The sequence below is a fragment of the Primulina huaijiensis genome, chromosome 4, assembly GCF_012295235.1.
Source record: "Primulina huaijiensis isolate GDHJ02 chromosome 4, ASM1229523v2, whole genome shotgun sequence".
Taxonomy (NCBI): Eukaryota; Viridiplantae; Streptophyta; class Magnoliopsida; order Lamiales; family Gesneriaceae; genus Primulina; species Primulina huaijiensis.
Window position 1 is genome coordinate 25,161,209 of NC_133309.1, and position 21,733 is coordinate 25,182,941.

General features: G+C 35.8%; 4 protein-coding genes across 7 annotated transcripts; 1 reads left to right on the forward strand and 3 right to left on the reverse strand.

Moving 5' to 3' along the window:
- Window positions 1–4,070, reverse strand: LOC140974813 (cinnamoyl-CoA reductase 1-like). The gene is made up of 5 exons (XM_073438303.1): window positions 3,825–4,070; window positions 3,569–3,723; window positions 2,938–3,123; window positions 2,013–2,365; window positions 1–477 (listed from the first exon to the last, which is right to left on the reverse strand). The coding sequence occupies exons 1-5, from the start codon at window positions 3,943–3,945 to the stop codon at window positions 294–296; spliced, it is 999 nt and encodes a 332-aa protein (XP_073294404.1). The 5' UTR covers window positions 3,946–4,070; the 3' UTR covers window positions 1–293.
- Window positions 4,071–6,321: 2,251 nt separating this feature from the next.
- On the reverse strand, window positions 6,322–8,306 carry LOC140975731 (small ribosomal subunit protein eS12-like). The gene is made up of 5 exons (XM_073439614.1): window positions 8,181–8,306; window positions 7,958–8,001; window positions 6,929–7,214; window positions 6,713–6,778; window positions 6,322–6,628 (listed from the first exon to the last, which is right to left on the reverse strand). The coding sequence occupies exons 1-5, from the start codon at window positions 8,268–8,270 to the stop codon at window positions 6,569–6,571; spliced, it is 546 nt and encodes a 181-aa protein (XP_073295715.1). The 5' UTR covers window positions 8,271–8,306; the 3' UTR covers window positions 6,322–6,568.
- A 1,304-nt stretch (window positions 8,307–9,610) lies between these two features.
- LOC140974814 (probable CCR4-associated factor 1 homolog 7) lies at window positions 9,611–10,417 on the forward strand. Its single transcript, XM_073438304.1, has one exon. The coding sequence runs from the start codon at window positions 9,611–9,613 to the stop codon at window positions 10,415–10,417; it is 807 nt and encodes a 268-aa protein (XP_073294405.1).
- Window positions 10,418–11,186: 769 nt separating this feature from the next.
- Window positions 11,187–20,833, reverse strand: LOC140975733 (factor of DNA methylation 2-like). 4 transcript variants are annotated; one of them, XM_073439622.1, is made up of 7 exons: window positions 20,609–20,833; window positions 18,014–18,181; window positions 12,843–12,953; window positions 12,442–12,645; window positions 12,063–12,292; window positions 11,699–11,918; window positions 11,187–11,359 (listed from the first exon to the last, which is right to left on the reverse strand). In XM_073439622.1, the coding sequence occupies exons 2-6, from the start codon at window positions 18,137–18,139 to the stop codon at window positions 11,843–11,845; spliced, it is 747 nt and encodes a 248-aa protein (XP_073295723.1). In that variant the 5' UTR covers window positions 18,140–18,181; window positions 20,609–20,833; the 3' UTR covers window positions 11,187–11,359; window positions 11,699–11,842. The 4 variants fall into 4 exon arrangements, with proteins under 4 accessions (XP_073295723.1, XP_073295722.1, XP_073295724.1 ...); XM_073439621.1 differs by having other exon boundaries at window positions 18,014–18,192; XM_073439623.1 differs by having other exon boundaries at window positions 12,063–12,280; window positions 18,014–18,192; window positions 20,609–20,832.
- Window positions 20,834–21,733: the final 900 nt, after the last annotated feature.

Consider the following 21,733-nt stretch of genomic DNA (forward strand, 5'->3'; position numbering starts at 1 on the left):
TGAATCAAGCATAAGGATAAAAGTCATCGTAAAATTTGTTAAAATACAATGATCGGATTTCGAAGATGACGATGAGATTATATATTACATGGCATGTACCGCGAAACGCTATGAAAAATCCCATTAGACATATGTAATAACACCAACAAAATCACATAGTATATAATTGGAGGACAAACCAGAATAAATCACACGATTAACGTTTTCTGCTTGCTTGTCATAAATAAAGATAAGAGCAGAATTAAATAGTAGGCCCAATTAGTGGAGAGTTTAGGCCCAATATACAGTGAAGTCTAGGACTGAATAATAATGGGCTCTTCAGTTTGGGCTGGAATTGGGAGGTGACCTTTTTCTTGTAGGCTTTTGACTGTATCATACAGACTCTGCTTTACTGATGTGAACTCCAAGCCCAAATCCTTGAGCTTTTGATTGGAGAATTTGTAAGGTTTTTTCCTAGGGTTCTTTTCATCTGAACACCTGGTGCATTCACAATTAAAATAAATGCTTGTCAAAAAAATAATAAATAAATAAATAAATACAATGAACACGTAAAATAAAATTCACAAGCATGATTTTAAGGGTGAAATCTATATAAGATATATAATTCTAATGTCTTAGTACGGTTAGTTGGTTCAGGTTACTGAGTGGGATCTCATCTATACTCTTCTCGTCGTTCTTTGTGATGGGAGAGATTATGGATTGCCGCTACGAAGTCCCCGGTCTCAACTACCGATTGAATAGTGGATTGGTCGGGGACGACCCATCAATCCCTATCGAAAGATTTGAGAACCATTGAATTACATGAAATTGAAATCCACAATTTCTCATTTTCAACTTGTTTATTAAACGACGCTCGATATTATATAACTCCACCAAAACACAACTCTGAAGAAAATGTTGTATAAACGTTCATCGTTATGTATATTAGAAATCATCTTTTGTTTTGGAGGACATTAGAAATAGGGGTGTCAATCGGGTCGGGTTTCGGGTCAACCCGCGAATTTTTTTATTTTTTTTCCCAACCCGAACCGGAAGCAACCCGAAAACCTCCAACCCGAACACGAACCCGTCTAACCCGACTCAACCCGTCTAACCCGCCTAACCCGAATNTGTATATTTAGTAAATTAAATAAACAATTGTTAAAAAAATAAAAAAATACAAATAAANATTTTTTTTCCCAACCCGAACCGGAAGCAACCCGAAAACCTCCAACCCGAACACGAACCCGTCTAACCCGACTCAACCCGTCTAACCCGCCTAACCCGAATTTTTTTTATTTTTTTTTAAAAAAATTAATGAAAAAAATTCGAAAAAATAAAAAATAATAGTAATATTTTAATTTAAACACATAATAACAAAATTTTCGATTTAAATTTGAAAGTTTAATGGTAGAAAATTAAATGTATATTTAGTAAATTAAATAAACAATTGTTAAAAAAATAAAAAAATACAAATAAACATTAAATGATGAAAATTTATCATATAAATATAGAATAAATTTTGTTCAAACATACAATATATAAAAATATAGGTAATATTTTCAAAAAAAAAAAATTTCGGGTCAAACCGCGACCCAACCCGAAACCCGTCTAACCTAGTACTAACCCGAACCCACCGAACCCGAACCCAACCCGAACCCGAAAAACCCCAACCCGAACCTGATTTTTTTCGTGTTGGGTCGTGTCGGGTTGACGGATCGTGTCGCATTTTGACACCCCTAATTAGAAATCAAACTAAGATGGCATAATTGTGCATTCAAAAGATGATGTAAAACGACTCTGATGTATTTGAAATCAACTACAATAAGTTAAAAAAAAAATTATTTGAGATTTAGAATCTATTGCCAGTTGATTTTTACCACAAATTAATTGATTTGAAATATCTATTTTTCATCAATCCAAATCTAACCGATGTGATTTTCTCATCCAAATTTCCAAATCATCCATTTTTAGTGAGCTTAAAATTATCATATTAAAAATTCAGATAACAGAAAAAGGATAGTTAAACTTACTTTGTAGGTATTGGGTACTCCGGGAAGAACTTGGCGAGAATGTCCACCACATCGCCACGGTGGAGCACGCTCTTAGCGCATAGGTGTCGCCCCGATGCCGCCGGTGACTCAAACAAGAGAATGTGTGCCAATGCAACATCCTTTACATGGACATAGGCTTGGATAGAGTTAGCATAAGTCTTTGCCGAGCCAGTTAAATACTTGAGAATGTGAAGAACACTAGCATTAATGGTAGGTTGCAATAATGGGCCGAGGACTAATACTGGGTTGATCACTACGAGCTCCACGCCTAGCTCCTTAGCTGAATCCCATGCTGCTTGTTCAGCCACAGCTTTTCCATAGCAGTACCAATTCTGAATATGGCATTTAAACAAACAAATTAATAAAAGTTGTAATCTATATTTTGAATTTAAACTCGATTTGGTCACACAAGTATAAATATCTAGGAGTAGGTCTCTTGTGAGACGGTCTCACGAATATTTATCTGTGAGACGGGTCAACCCTAACGATATTTACAATAAAAAGTAATACTCTTAGCATAAAAATTAATATTTTTTCATGGATTACCCAAATAAGAAATCCGTCTCATAAAATACGACCCGTAAGACTGTCTCACACAAGTTTCTGCCAATATCTAGACGATTTATTCATTTATCTCCCATTTTAATTTGTATTCACGACTTATTTAAATTCAATATTGTTTATTATCTCGTGCATTTATTTTAATTTACTTATATTACCAATTATTTGAATTCAAACCTTACATAAAAAATGTAATTTTAAAATTAATAATTATATACATGTCGCAAGCTTTTCAAACCAGCTAAAAAAATACAATACTCATGTTCGAAATTATTGAATTCGATCTGAACATGACCAAAATATTATTTTATTCGATAGTTAACATAAAAAAATTATCATCGGCGAAACCTTGGTATTTGAACTCGAGGTCACTCCAGCAAGATTCATCCACAACTTCATCGGAGGCTCTGTTGGGGTCCATGTACACAGCGCCGATTGACGAGGTTAACACCACCCGGCGGACCTTGGCCTCCGCCGCCGCGGTTATCACATTCTTGGTCCCAACCACCGCAGGCTCCACTATTTGTTCCTGAATCACATGTTAGACATGCATAAAATAATAGATTAGATGTGGTTGTCTACAAAATAACTTTTGCTAATATTTTACTAGAACGACAGTAATCAGACATATTTCGTGATTCTCAAAGACTCATTCGTAAAATAAATTGAAATATTTTACAATATAATATTTCTATAATTTTTTTTTTTTGAATATTTCTGTAAAATAGATTGACTTGTTTGGTCCTTTGAGAAGGTGGACCTAACACCGAATGCCACCTTTGATCCCATGATGTTATGATATTTTCAATTTTGGATGATTTTAAAAAAGAAGATGAACGATTATTGAGTTGAAATGAAGCACTCACAAAAAGTAAAATAAAATATGAAAAAAAAATAAATTAATTAAGAATATTTTCGGAATATTGAAAAAGATTATACAAAAAAATGTTTCTATCAAGCAAAAGAAAACTTACAGGATCATCAGTGACGGGTGATGCAGTGTGGAAAACACCATTGCAACCATTGATAGCTTCGCGTAAGCTCTCATAATCATCAAGATTCGCACTGCAAAGAATCAGTCTCTCATTTGCGCCTTCCAGCTCTCTCAAATGTGCATTCTTCGGATCATCTACAACTCAACATAAATAAATAAAGTTAATAATATATTTTATATATCGTAATTCCATGCAAATTATGGAGAAAAAAAAAATTTTAATTATCTATTATCACCTGGATTTCTGACAGTGCCTCTTACAGTATATCCCTTTTCAAGAAGCAACTTGACAAGCCACGAAGCAATGAATCCACCGGCGCCGGTGATACATACGATATCGCCGTGAGCTGTCCGCATGGCTTCGGGGGTTCGGGTGGTTGTGGCGGAGGAAAAGGGTGGCAAAAGCAGGAAAGTGGTGCGTGGAGAAAGGGAGTGATGATGGAGTTGGAGAAAGCGTGGGGAAATGATTTATATTTATAAAGAATAAAGAGTGCGTCTCATGTGAGACCGTCTCACGGATCGTAATCTATGAAACGGGTCAACCCTACCCATATTCACAATATAAAGTAATACTCTCAGCATAAAAAGTAATATTTTTTCATGGATAACCCAAATAAGAGATCTGTCTCACAAATACGACCCGTGAGACCGTCTCACACAAGTTTTTGCCAATAATAAAAAATACTTTAACCACTTCACCAACCACGTTTTCAATGGAAAATGATTTAAATAATTTGCTTTTCCAATTTGTAGTTTCAGTAAATAAGAATCTATTTCAACAAAGGATACCCATATCTCAATTTCTTTCCCTTCTTTTTCAAGGGGCAAATTGACTTACCCTCGTGGGATTGTTAGTTGATGTTTGTGGACGATTAATTTTTCTATGTTACATTTTAAATGTTTAACACCATATATTATGGTCAGATTTTAGTCGTTGGATTCGTAGTAGATTGATGTTTATGGTGTTTTTCTTCAGTACTTGCATACAATAAGTTCACGCAAGTGACCAATTAAAATCACAGAATCTTGTATAAAAGAATAATACTCAGAACCCTTTATTGACGTGCTATAAATTTATCGTGTCTATGATCGTTTGGTTCATGAGATACAATCATAATAATACATAAATATCTCTTATTCGCGCTCGAATCCGCCACTTCTATTTCTATTTTCCTCTACTCATTCGATATTAAAATGTCCTTTAAACTATCGATAAGCACGTGGAAAACCAAAAATCCAATTTTATTCCACATGACATTAGAACATAAAAGCAGTGACGGAGCCAGAAATATAGTTCTGCCCGAGCTAGAATTTTAAACTCTAGAAGTTTTTACTATTTTAAACTAATCTACCCAAACTAATATCATATTATTCCAAAATTATAAAAAAAAATTTCATATAAATTTTTTTTTAAAAAAAATTGAACCAACCCGGGTATTTGTATATGTGGCTCTGCCCGTGCATAAAAGTATATATAAAGCAAAATATTTACGAGAATATTTCAATCATCCCTTGAGATTAAAGAAAATTAAGACATCCATTTAGTCGTAGAATCATGTGAGGACGCCATCTCGAAGAAGAATCCATTTATTTGTTATACCTAACAATATTAATATTAATAAAATCATTATATGATAAATTTCTTCCAAATTTACTTGGAAATATTGGAACCCATGCACATCAAATTTGACGTGTGGTCATACAATATTGTAAATAAATCCACAAAAAACTGCAGATTGCAACGGGGTTAAAAATTAATTTCATGTTTCAAAATCTCACCTACCATTAATACTGTTTGTTTTGTGTGGTAAAAAGAAAATTTAGAAAATGACATTGAAGATATCAGTTTGAATATTATGTCCTTAGTAAGATTTTCTCCAAATGGTGCTTTCGGAAATTGACAATCTCTCTAAGATACAACTGCAACTTGTTATAATAACACGTTAAATCACAAGTTCTATAACCAAAAAATTATATAAACTTAATTTTTTATGTAGCAAAAGAATGAATGCAGACAAAGATATAGTGCAAGATGTATTCAAATTTGATTAATTGTTTATAAAAAAACACGTTTGATCTTCTACTCAATGTTGTTTTTCGGCATATACATGTCTTTTCGACATTCGGGTGTCTCTTGGTCCAAAACTTTTGAAAGAAACATCAAAAAACACAATTTGGATGAAATGGTACCGGAAAACTCGAAGAAACCAATCACTTGTTCATGAAACAGTGCTACGGGTGCCCCAACGCTGCATGGATATTTCAGGCAGAATGTTGTGCGCAAGGGCGGCCTTCAGCATAGCATCTGCTGCCTGGACACTATAATAATTTGCTTTATTTCCATTCATTAAGCTCAAATTTCCAGAAAATACTACTTTTCTTAACAAGGTATAAAGACTATTGTCGAGTGCAGATTTGCGCCTACCACTTAATTCCCAAGAACACTATCGCTATCAAGGTGAAGAGAAAATTCGATCCTAGCGGATGAGTTTGCACATCCAACGACCTATGTTTGATGGACCCATTGGATATTCAGTTATGGCAAAAGCCCTACTGATGGGCCAACGGATGTACGGTTAGGACAAAACCCAACTGCTAGCCGGCTAGCCCCACATGCTTGTCCAAACATGGGCATTGGATATGTAGTTAAAAGGTGAATCTATATTTTCCCAGTGCTTGGTTTTTGTTTCATAGAAAATTCTACATTTTTCCCGAAGACCATACAATCCGCTATGCAGTTTAAAAGTTTCTTTATCAAAGGCAAATATATCATGAGCATCGATAGACAGCATTGAACCGCAATAACCTCATATCGTTTATTGTCAAAGTGAAAGCAAAAGCACTGGGGAAAAAATAAATTTGCGTGTTCACCAACAGCCAATCTAAATTTTTCCAGGGAAGATATTGGAAACAGATATGAGATTCTTCTATGTCAAAAACACCAACTCATGTTAGGAAATTTATCCTCGCCGATGATCATTCAGTGAGACTTGACATACTCCTGAACAATGTGGAGGCCTTCACTTTCCTCGCCAAAATCCTATGAGAAGAAATTTAAAATCAGAAAGTGATGTATTGAGAACCCTTACGAAAAATCATGAAACCATAAGTTTGGATGTACTACCTTCACAACAACACAAGAGGCCCCGACAACTTTCCTCGCCTTTCCTTCTGAATCAATCTTGCACAACTGTGAAAGTTACAATCAACACTGGAATCAAGTACTATCACATGTGCTCCATGAGAAAGAAAGGACAAGTGGCTCGAGATCATCCGTCATCACCATTGTCACAGAGAACCAATCAAAATAAAATATAAAAATGAAGCAAATTATACTTACACCAGCCCATTCACCAAGAGACTTAGCACTTGGAACAGTTATCAGGTTGACGTTATGGTCGGTGCACAATGCCTTCACCAACTTGATGTAGTCTGGTTGGTTGCAGTCTTCAGCCAATACACAAAGCTGGGCAGCATGCTTCTCAATTGCTTTGGCACCTTCATGAAGGCCGCAAGTAAGACCCCCATGAGCCAACGACTTTCTAAGCACGAGTTGCAACGCTGTCATGACGTCCATAGGCTCACCGAGAACCGGTGCAGGTGTCTCCACAACAGCAGCATCTTCTCTGTAAAGTAAACGATAATATCAATAGAAAGTTCAGATTACATTGCATCCCATACTGCCATAGAATTGAAAGTAAAGATGCACTTCCTAAGAAAACAAGATTACTTACGGACACCAAACAGAAACAATATTTCTTTAACCATCCATTCCGGAAATCCACACTCCAAGCAGTTGACCATATGCACAAACATTCTATTAATCACCTCATTCTACGTCATTTAAAAATTATATGAGTGGTGATATAACATATGTCAAGACTCTAACTTGAAGTAGCAACTGGATCAACCTTCATAAATTAGGGGGGCCAGGTGGATCAAGACTAATATTTGAGGCAAGTGAGAATAAGTATCACTTATTTTATAAACGAGGGTGAAGAGATCGCAAGGCCCTTTAAATTCTTTTTCACCAATAACACATATAAAGACTAATCATTGAGGTAAGTGAGAATAAGTATCACCTATTCTATAAACGAGGGTGATGAGATTGTAAGGCCCTTTAAGGTCTTTAACACCAATAAAAAATATAAAAGTTAAAACTTGTTAATTCTCCATCACACCCAGTTAAACCAACTGAAAAGAAAAGAAGAAACAATAAATAAAATCAAAATTACTCAGACTAATTTACGATTATAAACGAATTTTTTTCCCATAATGACATCCTCTCAAGAACAATTATGTATCCAAGAGCTGAAATTCCCACAAAGATAAAAGATTAATTTCAAATTTAAACACAGCAGATACGTACCCAGACATTTTATCTTCCTGATACTCGAGTGCTCCGATCCACACCTGCAATAAAACAAACATGGCAGAAAAGAAATCAACTTCCTAGCGAAAAATCACAAAAAACGAGCGAAAGAAACAAACATGGCAGAAAAGAAATCAACTTTCTACCGAAAAATCACAAAAAACGAGCGAAACACATTCAATCCAACAGCACTGTACATATATTCTGCGAGAATACTCACCTGGGACAGAAGGCTTAGAGATCTCCAACAAGAGAATCGGAGTCGAGTGAACAAAAATGAAAGGAATGCAGAATACGCATATTTTCGCATATATATACGATGAAAATCGAAGCCCTAGCACCGATGAATGGAATGATGTCTACAGACCCATCCGGCCCAAATACTATTTGAGTGTTCAAACGAGTGGCCCAGCCCAAACATAACCGAAGTTTCCTCAGCCCAGTTCACGTACCAATAACAATCAGGCCTCGCCCAATCTTTATTCTTTTTCTTTGTTTTTTTTAAAGAACAAACTTTTATTCTTTTACCAAAACAAAATAGTAATATTGTTCGATTATTTTATTGTTATTAAAAGCAAAGAAACATTAAGGCTTAAGCCGATTCAACTCGGTAAAAAAAAAAAAATTAGATTCAATAATTTTTGGGATTAGTAACAAAATAAAAGAGAGTTTCAAAAATGAAATTGATCAAACATTTTCGAAAGTGACATTTTTCAAATGACTTGACAAAGAACAAACAAATGTTAAGAATTGAAAATGTCGAATTTTAAATTCATGATCAAACAAATGTCGTTCTATTAAATATTCCGAACATGAAAATAGTATGATTCCTTATTCTTGATTATATATAGATTTTATATACTCGAAACTTTTTTTTTTTTTTTCATGGTTTCTATATATATGACAAAAATTTGTGTGAGAAGGTCTCACGAGTCGTATTTTGTGAGACAGATATCTTATTTGGATCATCCATGACAAAATATTATTTTTTATTGTGAATATCGGTAAGGTTGACCCGTCTCACAGATAAAGATTCGTGAGACCGTCTCACAAGAGACCTACTCTATATATTTATCTGAAATCAAAATTATGTTTTTCCATTTGGAACATTTCATAAAATAATTGGAAGGCCACAAAAATTAAAATAATTATATTATATTATATTATATAAATAAGCAAGCATTTTTTTTAAAAAAAATTCCCTCTCAAAAAGGCAAAACAATAAACGGAACTTTCACCCTCCAATTCCCTCAACCCCAAAACCCAAAACCTTCACCCGTCTGGATATATACAAAATATAAAATTCGATAAATATTGATCCATTTTTCAGAGATGCAATCTTGTTGATCGAAATGTAAGTTTCTGAATCTGAGGTGGCCATTCTTGTCATTTTCCAAAAGGATTTTTAAATTTTTGCTGTATCTAATCTGGGTTTGCGGTTTATGTGTTTGTTCATCAGGTTTTATAAGAATTCTGGGCTTGTTTGGCATTTCTTGGGGTTTTCTTTAGATTTATATTAAACTGGTGCCTTCATCAATTTGATTTCACGGGTATAAAAAAACGTTCAAAATCTTGGACGATTGAAGTACAAAAAGTAAGGAAACTGCGTTGGATTTTCACGGGAATAGCTCTGGAATTTAAATCTTGGAGATGTCGTTTTTGCCCGAAAGCGACTCCATTCAAATCAGGAACGTTTGGGAGGACAATTTGGAGGAAGAATTCGCGTTTATTCGAAATATCATCGATGATTACCCCTACGTTGCAATGGATACAGAGTTCCCGGGCGTTTTACTCCGACCCACGAAAGAGTTCAGTGACCCCCGTGATTACCAGTACCAAAAATTGAAACTTAATGTTGATCTTTTGAAGCTGATCCAATTAGGTTTCACTTTCTCCGACGCCAAGGGAAATTTACCCCACTGCGACACTGATAAGTTGTGTGTCTGGCAGTTCAACTTTCGAGAATTCAATCCGGTACATGATATGTATGCTTTCGAATCACTCGCGTTGCTTCGCAAGAGCGGCATTCAGTTTGGAAGAAATATCCAGAAGGGTATCAGCGCCAGGCGATTCGGGGAGCTCTTGATGTCGTCTGGGGTTGTTTTGAATGACAGCGTGTGCTGGGTTACATTCCACAGCGGATACGATTTCGGGTACTTGCTCAAGCTGTTGACTTGCCGGAATTTGCCTGATACACAAGCAGGATTCTTCGAATTGATCCGTATATTTTGTCCGGTCCTGTATGATGTCAAACATTTGATGAAGTTTTGTGGTTTGCACGGTGGATTAAACAAGCTGGCCAGGTTCTTGGGGCTGCAGAGGGTCGGTATTAGTCACCAGGCCGGATCGGATAGCTTGCTTACGGCTCGTGCATTCAAGAAATTGAAGGATAATAACTTTGGAGGCAAAGTGGAGAGATATGCTGGGGTTTTGTATGGTTTAGGTGTTGATAATTGAGAGAAAAAGCATTGAGAATAGGGGTTAAAGTGTATAACAAAAAGCTGAAAAATTTTAGATGGTAGTAAACTTTACTGTAAGTCATTTGACTATCGATGAATATTAGAAACTAGCCTACATGAGATTGCAGCATGGCTGCCTAATTATGCTTCAACAGTAGAAGTAAAATAAGTCACAGATAGATAGATAGATATATACGCGTGTGTGCGCGTGAGCACGATCATTCACTAAAATACACAAAACCCGAGTAGTAGATCACACACTGAAGTCGTTTCTTGAACGTGGAGAACCACCGAGCCATAATACACAGAGCCATTATTTTCGTACGAGTAAAATCCAAAACAAACTAGGCATCTTATGTTGTTTTACGCCCCTTATCTCCCCTCGGACCACTCCAAACCAGAGAAGGCAATGGCATCACCTTCTACTATTCCTCGGCCAAATAGAAATCAGAGAAAAAATAATGGTTTCAGACTCAGTTGACCTTTCACCTTGGGTCACGGAGGGAGTTAAAATTATGATTCAGGTTCTCTAATGTACCGATTCACAATAAATATTATACAAGGACTTAATCCTAACTAAAACACAGGCATAAGTATTTTACACTTCAACGAAAACCCTAAAAGTGTTCGGCTAACATAAATTTTCACTCATACATCCGATCGATTATATATATTACATGCAACGTATATATTTTAATTTGTCAAGAAGTCATATTCAATAATTGGAGTGAAATAAGTTGCAAAATCAATGCAAATACTATTATAGTAAGCATCCACAAAAATACACAAGAACCCGACAAATAGTTGACATTCAGTAATTATAGTCCTTGAACAAAATACAAAATGTGCTTTTAGTTTGAGCAGGCTCCTGCTGGAATCACCCAAAACAAACCACGCATCTTCTGTTGTGCTATGCTCTTTTTCTCCCTTCGAACAATTCCTATAAAACAGATGGCAAACGACTTCTATTATTCACCAAAAACAACAAAAATTTGAAGGTTTGTTCACTGAAAACAACTTCAAGAATGTGAAACACGCGACCAGAGTTTGCGTGATTGATTGGTTCATTGCAGAAATGAAATATTTTGCAGTAAATTTTCTTCCTAGTTCAGAGAATTATTTGACGTTGTATGCATATGTTTAATGTCCAAAATAGCTTGTTTCTTCACATACATGAACTCAAAGTGACGCCTGCTGATAGATGAGAAGAAATGGATCATTTCATGTTTGCGTTATCAATGCATGTGTGTGAGAAAAAGAGTTATAGGGAGAGATGCACCCGACGATCTCTTTCATATGTCGAAGTAGAGGTGATTGATGATCTCCTGCAAAGTTGCTTTCTTATTTGCCATGTAGTTCCACAGCTCTAATGTTATGTATCGACCGTTTGGATTATATTCGTTTATTTCCACCAAGGCTGTTGTCACTGCATTGTAAATTTCGTCTCCCCATTTCTTCTTAAGCTTTTTGAGTTTCGGATCATCCTCATCCAACACTTCCTACGCACCCAAAACAAGTCCATGATCAGGGAACATATATGCAAGTGTTAAACCTCTTATGGATAAACTGATGTTTTAAATATGTGTTCATGGTGAATTCTATAAGGACTGTAAATTTAGTATAATGCAGCTAATTGGGCAGACCTGATAGTCACCGTGAAGCATGACGATTTTGAATGGGTGCCCTGAGGATTTTGCAGTTTTTCTTGCCATTCAGAGCAAAATTTAACAGCCTCGGTATCAGCCTCTGAAGGGGAGTATCTCAACCTGCATGATTCCAGGAAAGCCCCATGATCAATTTCCCCCATCCTCTTCAAACCGAAATCTCCTTTATCAGTGTCATCATCGGTGTCATCGGGCATCTTTCTCAAGACCTGAGAATGAGCACGAGTGGTGAAGCATTGTCGGGATAAGGGGATCAAAGCTTTCTGAACTCTAATGACAACATGACTTATAGCGTATTAAAATAATTTCCCACAAGCCCTTCCGACATATGGCAAAATACCAAAATAGATTAGACTACCTCTATTAACGCTTTGCGGGCATTTTGCAGCTCATTGTTGCCAAGTCGCTCTTTAGTAACGAGTTGTTGATTTAAATCTTGAAGACCGTCGATCTCATCAACGTTGTCCTCTAATTTGGTTGTGAGCTCTGCGATTCTGATTTTCTTAGCATCTAGTTCGCATTCAAGCTCTAAGTTTCTCTTCAACACTTCTTTCTTCTCCCTCTGCGACATGATATTCCAGCAACCGGAAGTAAGAATGAATTTTGTACACCAGAAATATGAATATCAAAAGATCATATACAAATACCAAGGAAGCAGCCTTTACAAGCATGGAACAGACATGGTCATGAAGATGAATTTTATGATCTGTCCGTCCAACAAGACATGTTTAATAACTAAATAAAGGCATCGGAGCACACCTCACGACTATTCCATATCATTTCCATCGTCCCCATTTTAATGCGTTCATGTCTCAGGGATCTTTCATAGTTGCGGCAATCTTGAGTCAGACTATCGACCAAAGTTGGAAGCTGCATAAAATGTGATGCTTGTTTCCCTTGAGCATTGTAGTGAATAAATGACAGACACTTTGTGGACGAGCACCTTTGCACGCACAACTATGAAGATTATTCGTACAGTTTATCGCAAACACAAATCAAGACTATGAATCTAAAACAAGAAAAGGAAGAACACGGGAATTACGTGGTTCGATCAAATTGATCTACATCCACGGGAGAAGGAAAAGTAATTTTATTCAGCTTCGATTTGATTACAAGGATCAGAAAGAAACAGAAACTCAAAACCCCATAACAAAACTTCGATTCCTTCTTGAATCAATAGGTGTCATTCTATTCAACTCTGCACTTTCGTTTTTTATTATGTTTTTGCTCCTGATCCGGCTTCTGCTAGTCACCACAATCAGCTGACTTGTATCTCCTCTTTTCCAGGTCTTCTTGGCAGTTATCAACGGCTTTCTGTTGGTTGATACACTGGTTCCAGCTGCCACGCTTCTTGACTCTTTATTAAGTCATGCATTGACCTCAGAAGAGTTGACCAACATATTTGCCTTACAATTCTCCACCTTGTTGTCAATTCTCTTTTCTCATAAATTACTCCTCCTTCTCCTATATTACCTTAAGGCTCTATCCCATGTTTTAACTTGATCTGGTCCAGACAATAATCCAGCTTCCTAATGGGAAGAACCTTAGTGAACATGTCTGCTGGATTATCATAAGTATTGATCTTTACCACCTGTATCTTTCCTGTCTCAGTCACTTCTCTTACAAAATGTAGCTTAACGTCTACGTGCTTGGACCTTTCATGAAACACTTGATGTTTGGACAGGTGCACTGCGCTTTGATTGTCACAATGGATGAGTATTGATTCTTGATCAAAACCTAAGTCTTTCAAAAAACCTTGGAACCAGATTCCTTCTTTTACTCCCTCTGTGACAGCAATGTACTCTGCTTCTGTTGTGGATAGGGCCACCACTGGTTGGAGCATAGACTTCCAACTCACTGCTGTTCCATTCAAAGTGAACACATATCCTGTCAGAGATTTTCTGGTATCAATACTCCCAGCATAATCTGAGTCCACATAGCCTATAACCAGCTTGTTTTCATCCTCTCTACTGTCAGTAAATGACAGTCCCATATTCTCTGATCCCTTTACATACCTCAGTATCCACTTGAGGGCTGACCAATGTTCCTTACCTGGATTGGTCATGAATCTACTTACTAGACTGATTGCATAAGCTAAGTCAGGTCTAGTGCATATCATGGCATACATTAAGCTGCCCACCACACTAGAATATGGTATGCTTTCCATGTATTTTATATCTTCTTCTGTGCAGGGACTTTGATCAGCCGAGAGTTTGAAATGATTAGCTAACGGGCTCTGTACTGGCTTAGCATTATGCATACTAAATTTGTGCAAGATCTTTCGAACATATCCTGTTTGAGTGAGGAAGAGTTGAATTTTTGATCTCTTCCTGATTATTTCCATGCCAAGAATCTTTCTTGCAGATCCAAGATCTTTCATCTCAAACTTTGAGCCGAGTTCTGCCTTCAAACTTGAGATTTCACCTCTGTCTTCACTCCTTCTAAAGTTATGACTCATCATGAAATCATCAAATTTCCTATACCATTGCCTTAGAGCTTGTTTTAAACCGTATAAAGATTTCTTGAGTTCACACACCATTGGAATTTCAGCATTTACCTCAAACAGTTCTGGTTGTTGCATGTAGATCTTTTCATCCAACTCACCATGTAAAAATGCTGTTTTAACATCCAGTTGATCCAATTCCAGATCTTCCTTAGCAACTATGGATAGGATGCTCCTTATGGATTTGTGTTTAACAACTGGTGAAAATATCTCATGAAAATCCACCCCTTTAGTTTGAGCAAAGCCTTTAGCAACAAGTCTGGCTTTGTATCTAGGATTTTCCACGCCGACGATACCTTCTTTTTTCTTGAATATCCATTTAGAGCCAATGATCTTGTGCCCTTTTGGAGCGGGAACCAGTTTCCAGGTATTGTTCTTTTCAAGTGATTCTATTTCTTCCTTCATGGCACTCATCCAATGTTTATTTTCTGCAGAGTTCATGGCTTCACCTAATGAAGCAGGTTCATTGTCTTCAATTTTTGATGCTGCAGTTAGAGCAAAGGAAATCATATCTGCATGCCCATATCTTTGTGGTGGTTTGATGATTCTCTTTTGTCTATCCCTAATCAGTTGATATTCATGTATGTCGGGATGCTCTTGACTTTCTTGAATTTCATTTTCAACCTCAGATGGGAAAATTGGCAGCTCCACCTCAACTGGTGTAACAGTGATCTCAGGTTCTTCATAATCACTTGATACATTCTGTTCATGTTTCAACTTGACAGGGAATTCTTCCTCCTTAAAGGTAACGTCTCTGCAAACAAAAGTCTTTTCTTTTCCAGCTTCTATACACCTTAATTTGTATCCCTTAACACCTTCTGGATACCCAAGGAACATGCACTTAATGGCTCTTGGTTCCAACTTTCCTTGCTTGATGTGAGCATAGGCCGTGCATCCAAAAGGTCTAAGATGATCTAATGAAGGTGTTTTTCCAGCCCACTTTTCCATTGGTGTGATGAATCCAAGTGGAACAGATGGTGACCTATTGATCAGGTAACTTGCAGTAACTACTGCCTCAGCCCAGAAGACCTTTGGCAATCCTGAGGTTAACAGCATGCATCTCACACGTTCCAATAGTGTTCTATTCATTCTTTCAGCCAAGCCATTCTGTTGTGGTGTGCCGGGAACTGTTAAATGTCTAGCAATGCCTTTGTCTTGACAAAACTGATTGAACTCCTTAGAACAATACTCCAATCCATTGTCTGTCCTTAGGAGTTTCAACTTCTTTCCAGTTTGGTTTTCTTGGAGGGTTATCCATTGTTTGAATCTGTTGAATGCATCACTTTTGTGCTTTATAGGATACACCCATACTCTTCTGGAATAATCATCAACTAGGGACATGAAATAATTTGCTCCACCTAGTGAAGGTTCCTTAGATGGCCCCCACAGGTCAGAATGCACATACTCAAGAGGCGCATTGGTTTTATGTTCAGTCTTGGTGAACTTGACTCTTGTTGCCTTCCCTTTTATGCACACTTCACAGAGTTCAGGTGTTGAGATACATGCCTTAGTTATAAGTCCCTGTCTACTTAGTTCTTGTAGACCTCGATCACTTATGTGACCTAACCTCAAATGCCATAGGTTTGTGCTTTCAGTGGATTTTGTAGCAAGAGCAGTAGGCATGACAGTGGTATTTCCTGAAAGTACATAGAGTCCATTGATCAGACTTCCTTTCATAACCACAAGAGATCCTTTTGTCACTTTGAGCTTTCCATTTTCAGATTTGAAAGTGCATCCCTTTTTGTCCAGTGCTCCAAGAGAGATTAAATTTCTTTTTAATTCAGGAACATATCTCACATCATTTAGAACCATCTCAGTGCCATTGTGAAGTTTGAGTCTTATTGAGCCGATTCCTTCAACCTTACAGGTCTTGTTATTTCCAAGAATTACATGTCCTCCGTCCAATTCTTGGTATGACTCAAAGCTGGTCTTGTTGGGGCACATGTGGAAAGAACAGCCACTGTCCATTACCCAACACTCATCCGTTCTCTGATTTGAAACACAGAGCACCTCTGCACTCTCATAACCATCTTGAGCAACTTCTAACTCACCATGATTTTTGAAATTTTCTTGGCCTTTCTTTCTTTCTGGACACTCTCTTCTATAATGCCCATCCTTGTGACAATGGAAGCACTTGCCCTTAACAATCTTATTCCTTGACTTGCTCCTAGATTTGCTCCGAGATTTTCTTCTGTCAAATCTGAACTCAGGCCTTCCACGCACCAGAAGACTGTCTGCAATTGATAGAGATCTGTTTTCAGTAAGTGCATCAGATTCTTTGGATCTCAAGGCCTTTTGTACATCATTCAAGGAAAGTGAATCTCTAGCATATTTTAGAGTTTCAACGAAAGTAGAATAGGATTTTGGAAGAGAGTTCAAAAGGATAATGGCTTTATCCTCATCATTGATCTTGATCCCAATGTTTTCAAGGTCAAGTAACAACTTGTTGAACTCATCCATATTATCAGTCGTTGTCTTTGTTTCATTCATCTTGAATCCAAACAGTTTGCTCTTCAAGTAAATACGATCTTGTAGGGATTTGGTGAGATACAAGTCTTCTAGTTTCTTCCACAGGTCGGCTGCAGTTGTCTCTGATGAGACTTCTCTAAGCACTTTATCATCAAGATGCAGGGTTAAAGTGCTGAAGGCCAATTCCATTTGTTCATTCTTTTGATCTTCTGAGAGAGATTCGGGTAGGTTTTTAAAACCACCCAATGCCTTGGCCACCTTCTGTTGAACAAGGATGGCATGAATTCTTCGTCGCCAAATCCCAAAATCTCCTTTGCCGTCGAAGCGCTCCACATCAATTCTTGTTGTCATCGTTGTTTATTCACAATCGATCAAGAAACCTGATGCTCTGATACCAATTGTAGTGAATAAATGACAGACACTTTGTGGACGAGCACCTTTGCACGCACAACTATGAAGATTATTCGTACAGTTTATCGCAAACACAAATCAAGACTATGAATCTAAAACAAGAAAAGGAAGAACACGGGAATTACGTGGTTCGATCAAATTGATCTACATCCACGGGAGAAGGAAAAGTAATTTTATTCAGCTTCGATTTGATTACAAGGATCAGAAAGAAACAGAAACTCAAAACCCCATAACAAAACTTCGATTCCTTCTTGAATCAATAGGTGTCATTCTATTCAACTCTGCACTTTCGTTTTTTATTATGTTTTGCTCCTGATCCGGCTTCTGCTAGTCACCACAATCAGCTGACTTGTATCTCCTCTTTTCCAGGTCTTCTTGGCAGTTATCAACGGCTTTCTGTTGGTTGATACACTGGTTCCAGCTGCCACGCTTCTTGACTCTTTATTAAGTCATGCATTGACCTCAGAAGAGTTGACCAACATATTTGCCTTACAAAAATACAACAGAAACTAAAATGAAAGAGAATAAAACATTAGAAGCTGCTAACTTCGGCAACAAGGAGATTCAGTTTCTTGTGCTTAGGCTCCTCACATATTGAGCCCTTTTCCCCAGCGTCAGTGGTGGAGTTGCTACCCTTTAAGATCTCGTCTGTCTCCAGTACCTTCTCCTTCATAGTTCTGGGCTTGGAAGATTGATCTCACACTAGTCTCCAGTACTGTTCTAGTTCTAAGAAAAACAAAAAAAAAATCTCATGTCAAACTACAATTTTTTTAGAACTCCTCCATAAACTAATTAAACATCGGTTTAACTCGCACACGCAGAACAAACAGCAAGGTATCACTCGGAAAATGAGAAAAAAGAGAGTCACGGAAGAGTTTATTAAAAAAAAGAGAGTGAATGTAATTTATTTTTTTATCTTTTGTTTAAAATTTGTTTAAGAACTAATTTTTTCATTAGTATATTTTAATTTTATATATAATAAAATTTATAATTTAATTAAATAAAAAAACTTAGTCGACTAAATTTTTCCATCTTTCCCGACTCAGTCCTAGATCTCATATCATTCCTTGTCTTCACAAAAAATCTCTTTCTTCTCAACCTTCCATCCTCTCATTTTTTTGCTAACAATTAACTACGAGTCTACAAGTTATTCCTCTTCAACAAATCCAATAAGAAAACCACGTATTGTTAATAAATTTATTTTGAGATATGAAATTTATTGGGTCTCATCAGAGTCAACAAGCTTCACCCTGGGTCGTGATGCACGGCTTTCACGACCCACGGCTTCACGACCCTGGGTCGTGAACTGCTTCACGACCCAGGGGTCGTGTGCTTCACGACAGTGCTTCACGACCCAAATTGGGTTGTGAAGCACTTGGTGCTTTGGGTGGTGAAGCACCAAGTGCTTCACAACCCAAGACTCAGTGTTGTGGGCTTCACGACCCACCCGGGGTCGTGACGTGGGTCGTGGCGTGAAGATTTCACGACCCCTTCACGATCCATTAATTTTAAATTTTTATAATTAATAAAAAAATTTTGAATGCAAGTTAACTTTAGGATCAAGATACGTTGAAATCTGTAAGAAGATTGTATCATTTTTAAATGAGAAAAAGATAAAATATTTGGTGCAGTACACTCAATTTGATAATTTAATTTTATGTGCTAAGGATTATTACAATTTCAATCAAAACTGGGTCGAAGGTTATAACTCTTCGCAAAATTGGGTCGAGATTATACTCGACCCACGCGACCCTATTTTGATGGGTCGAGAAGCATAATTTTGGCTTCTTGACCCATAAAGCTATATATATATATATTGTAATAGATGGGTCGAATATTATTATAACATTTGTTAAAAATTTTAGTATAATTATAAAATTTGTTAATGTTTATATACAATAAACATTAATTTCATATGCTTTGATATACATTCATTACATTAAAGTGAATATGTAATGAAATTTGTTATGAATTTTTTTAGTTATATTATTATAAAATTTGTTAAGAATTTTAGTAGAATTATAAAATTTGTTAATGTTTATATACAATAAACATTAATTTCATATGCTTCGATATACATTCATTAAAGTGAATATGTAATGAAATTTGTTATGAATTTTTTTAGTTCTATTATTATAAAATTTGTTATGAATTTTAGTGGAATTATAAAATTTGTTAAGATTTTTAGTCGAGTATAAATTCAACCCACATTTTTAGAATAAGAGATACATTCTTCTACTTGTTATGAATTGTTTAACTAACAAACTTAAATTATAACATATAACTAATGTTTACACAAATAAATTTTTTATATATATTTACATTCTATTCATATATAAAGTGAATTATATATTATAAAATGATCAAAACTCAAAAATATCAAAAATTTCCTACCCACTCGACCCAAACCCTAAACCAAACCTCTAACATTATCACTCGACCCACTTTTTTTAATTTTTTTATTTAAAAACATAAAAAATTTAGAAGAGTGGGTCGAGCACTCTTAATTTTTTTTATTTAAAAAAAAATTAGAAGTAGCTTCATTTTTTTTTATTTTTTTTCAAAATTTTTTTTTTTTAAAAAAAAATAGAATAAGAAGAGTGGGTCTCTTCCATTTTTTTTTTTTTTTTTTTATTTTTTTTTAAAAATTTTTTTTTTTTAAAAAAAAATAGAATAAGAAGAGTGGGTCTCTTCCATTTTTTTTTTCATTTTTTTATTTTTTTTTAAAAAAAATTTATTTTTAAAAAATAAAAAAATAGAAGTAGACGAGTAGTCCACTCTTCATTTTTTTTTATTTTAAAAATAAAATAAAAAAATTAGAAGAGTGGGTTCTTATCTCTTAAAAAAAAAAAAAATCAAAATAGTGGATCGAGGTCTTCACGAATTAGCACCTCGACCCACTGGGTCGAGCGTTTGAAGAGTGGGTCGAGCTCAACCCCAACAAAGAGCTCGACCTCAGGTGAAATTTAACTAACTAATTAATGAACTAATTAATAATTTTATCTAACTAACATATTTAACTCTCTTTTTTCGATTTAAAAAAGTCAAAATCTCTTTTATTTAATTAAATTTTAAATAGATCGTATATTTTTTATTGCCCAGATATCACAGGATCAAACAGCAAAACACATTAGTTGGGTACCTGGATTAACGAGATTAAATCAAGTAATTCTACGCAGAAAATATATAAATATTTATGCAGGCCGAGGAATATATCACTGGTAGGAAGCGTGAAGTTTTGGTTTATAGCTCGAAAGGCTAGACGGTGGAGTCGTTTGAGCTCCGATCATAGAGTGACGGTTCATTTGATGGGACCTTTCATCTCCCTTCCACAAACGGCGGTGGCGTAAATTTATTTTTGACGGCTCTGTCTATCCTCGGTAACATATATTATTTATGTAATATATATTATCCTCGTTAAAAAATTTTCGATATGGATCCTCGTATTTTTATGAAAAATGACTGCATATATTATTATTGAGCAGACTTGCTCGCTAATTTTTTAAACAAGCATTTAAAAAACGTTAACTATGTAATATTTCTCAGAGGGAAAATGTAATTAATTGGCTAGTTACAATTTGAAAAACATTTGTAGCATATTTCAATATATTGAAGATGAAATTTTTTTTACCTGATCTAAATAAAACTCATGGATGTTGGTTTGAACGTAATAACATTTAGGATAACATCTAACATACATACATATTTTTAGGATATTAGACATTCTGTATTTTCATTCACGTTGTTATATGTGATGTTTGTACTCTGTTGGATAACTTTCTGATATATTTTCTACTTTTCAGTTTTATTTCAATCAACACGTTTTGAGATGAAATGTGTCATGACTAAGACATAAAGCAGTTGAATGGTATTCATATACTCTGTGATCATGTCCCATGTATACTAGTAAAATTGTACATAGGAGAAAATTTCAATTTTTTTTAACCAATAAAAGCACTTGTCATTTAGATACTAATAATGAGTATCTTTTAGCTGGAGCTTTTTTTTATCCTAGTAAAGCAAGAAGTTTATTGTAAGCGTTCGAACTATGTTTCGATTTAGTTAAATATTGGTCAATTTTGGGATAGTCCGGAATAAGAATTATGAAAATATGGACAATTTTTCTAGGACGTTAACTGACCTGTAAAATCATGTCATGGACTTCAAAACAAATCGCCGATTAGACCCCCTAAGCCACAATCGGATTAAAAATAGTGGTTTGAAAATTTTATTCGCACTTCCACGAACAAAATCCATATTTTAAAAG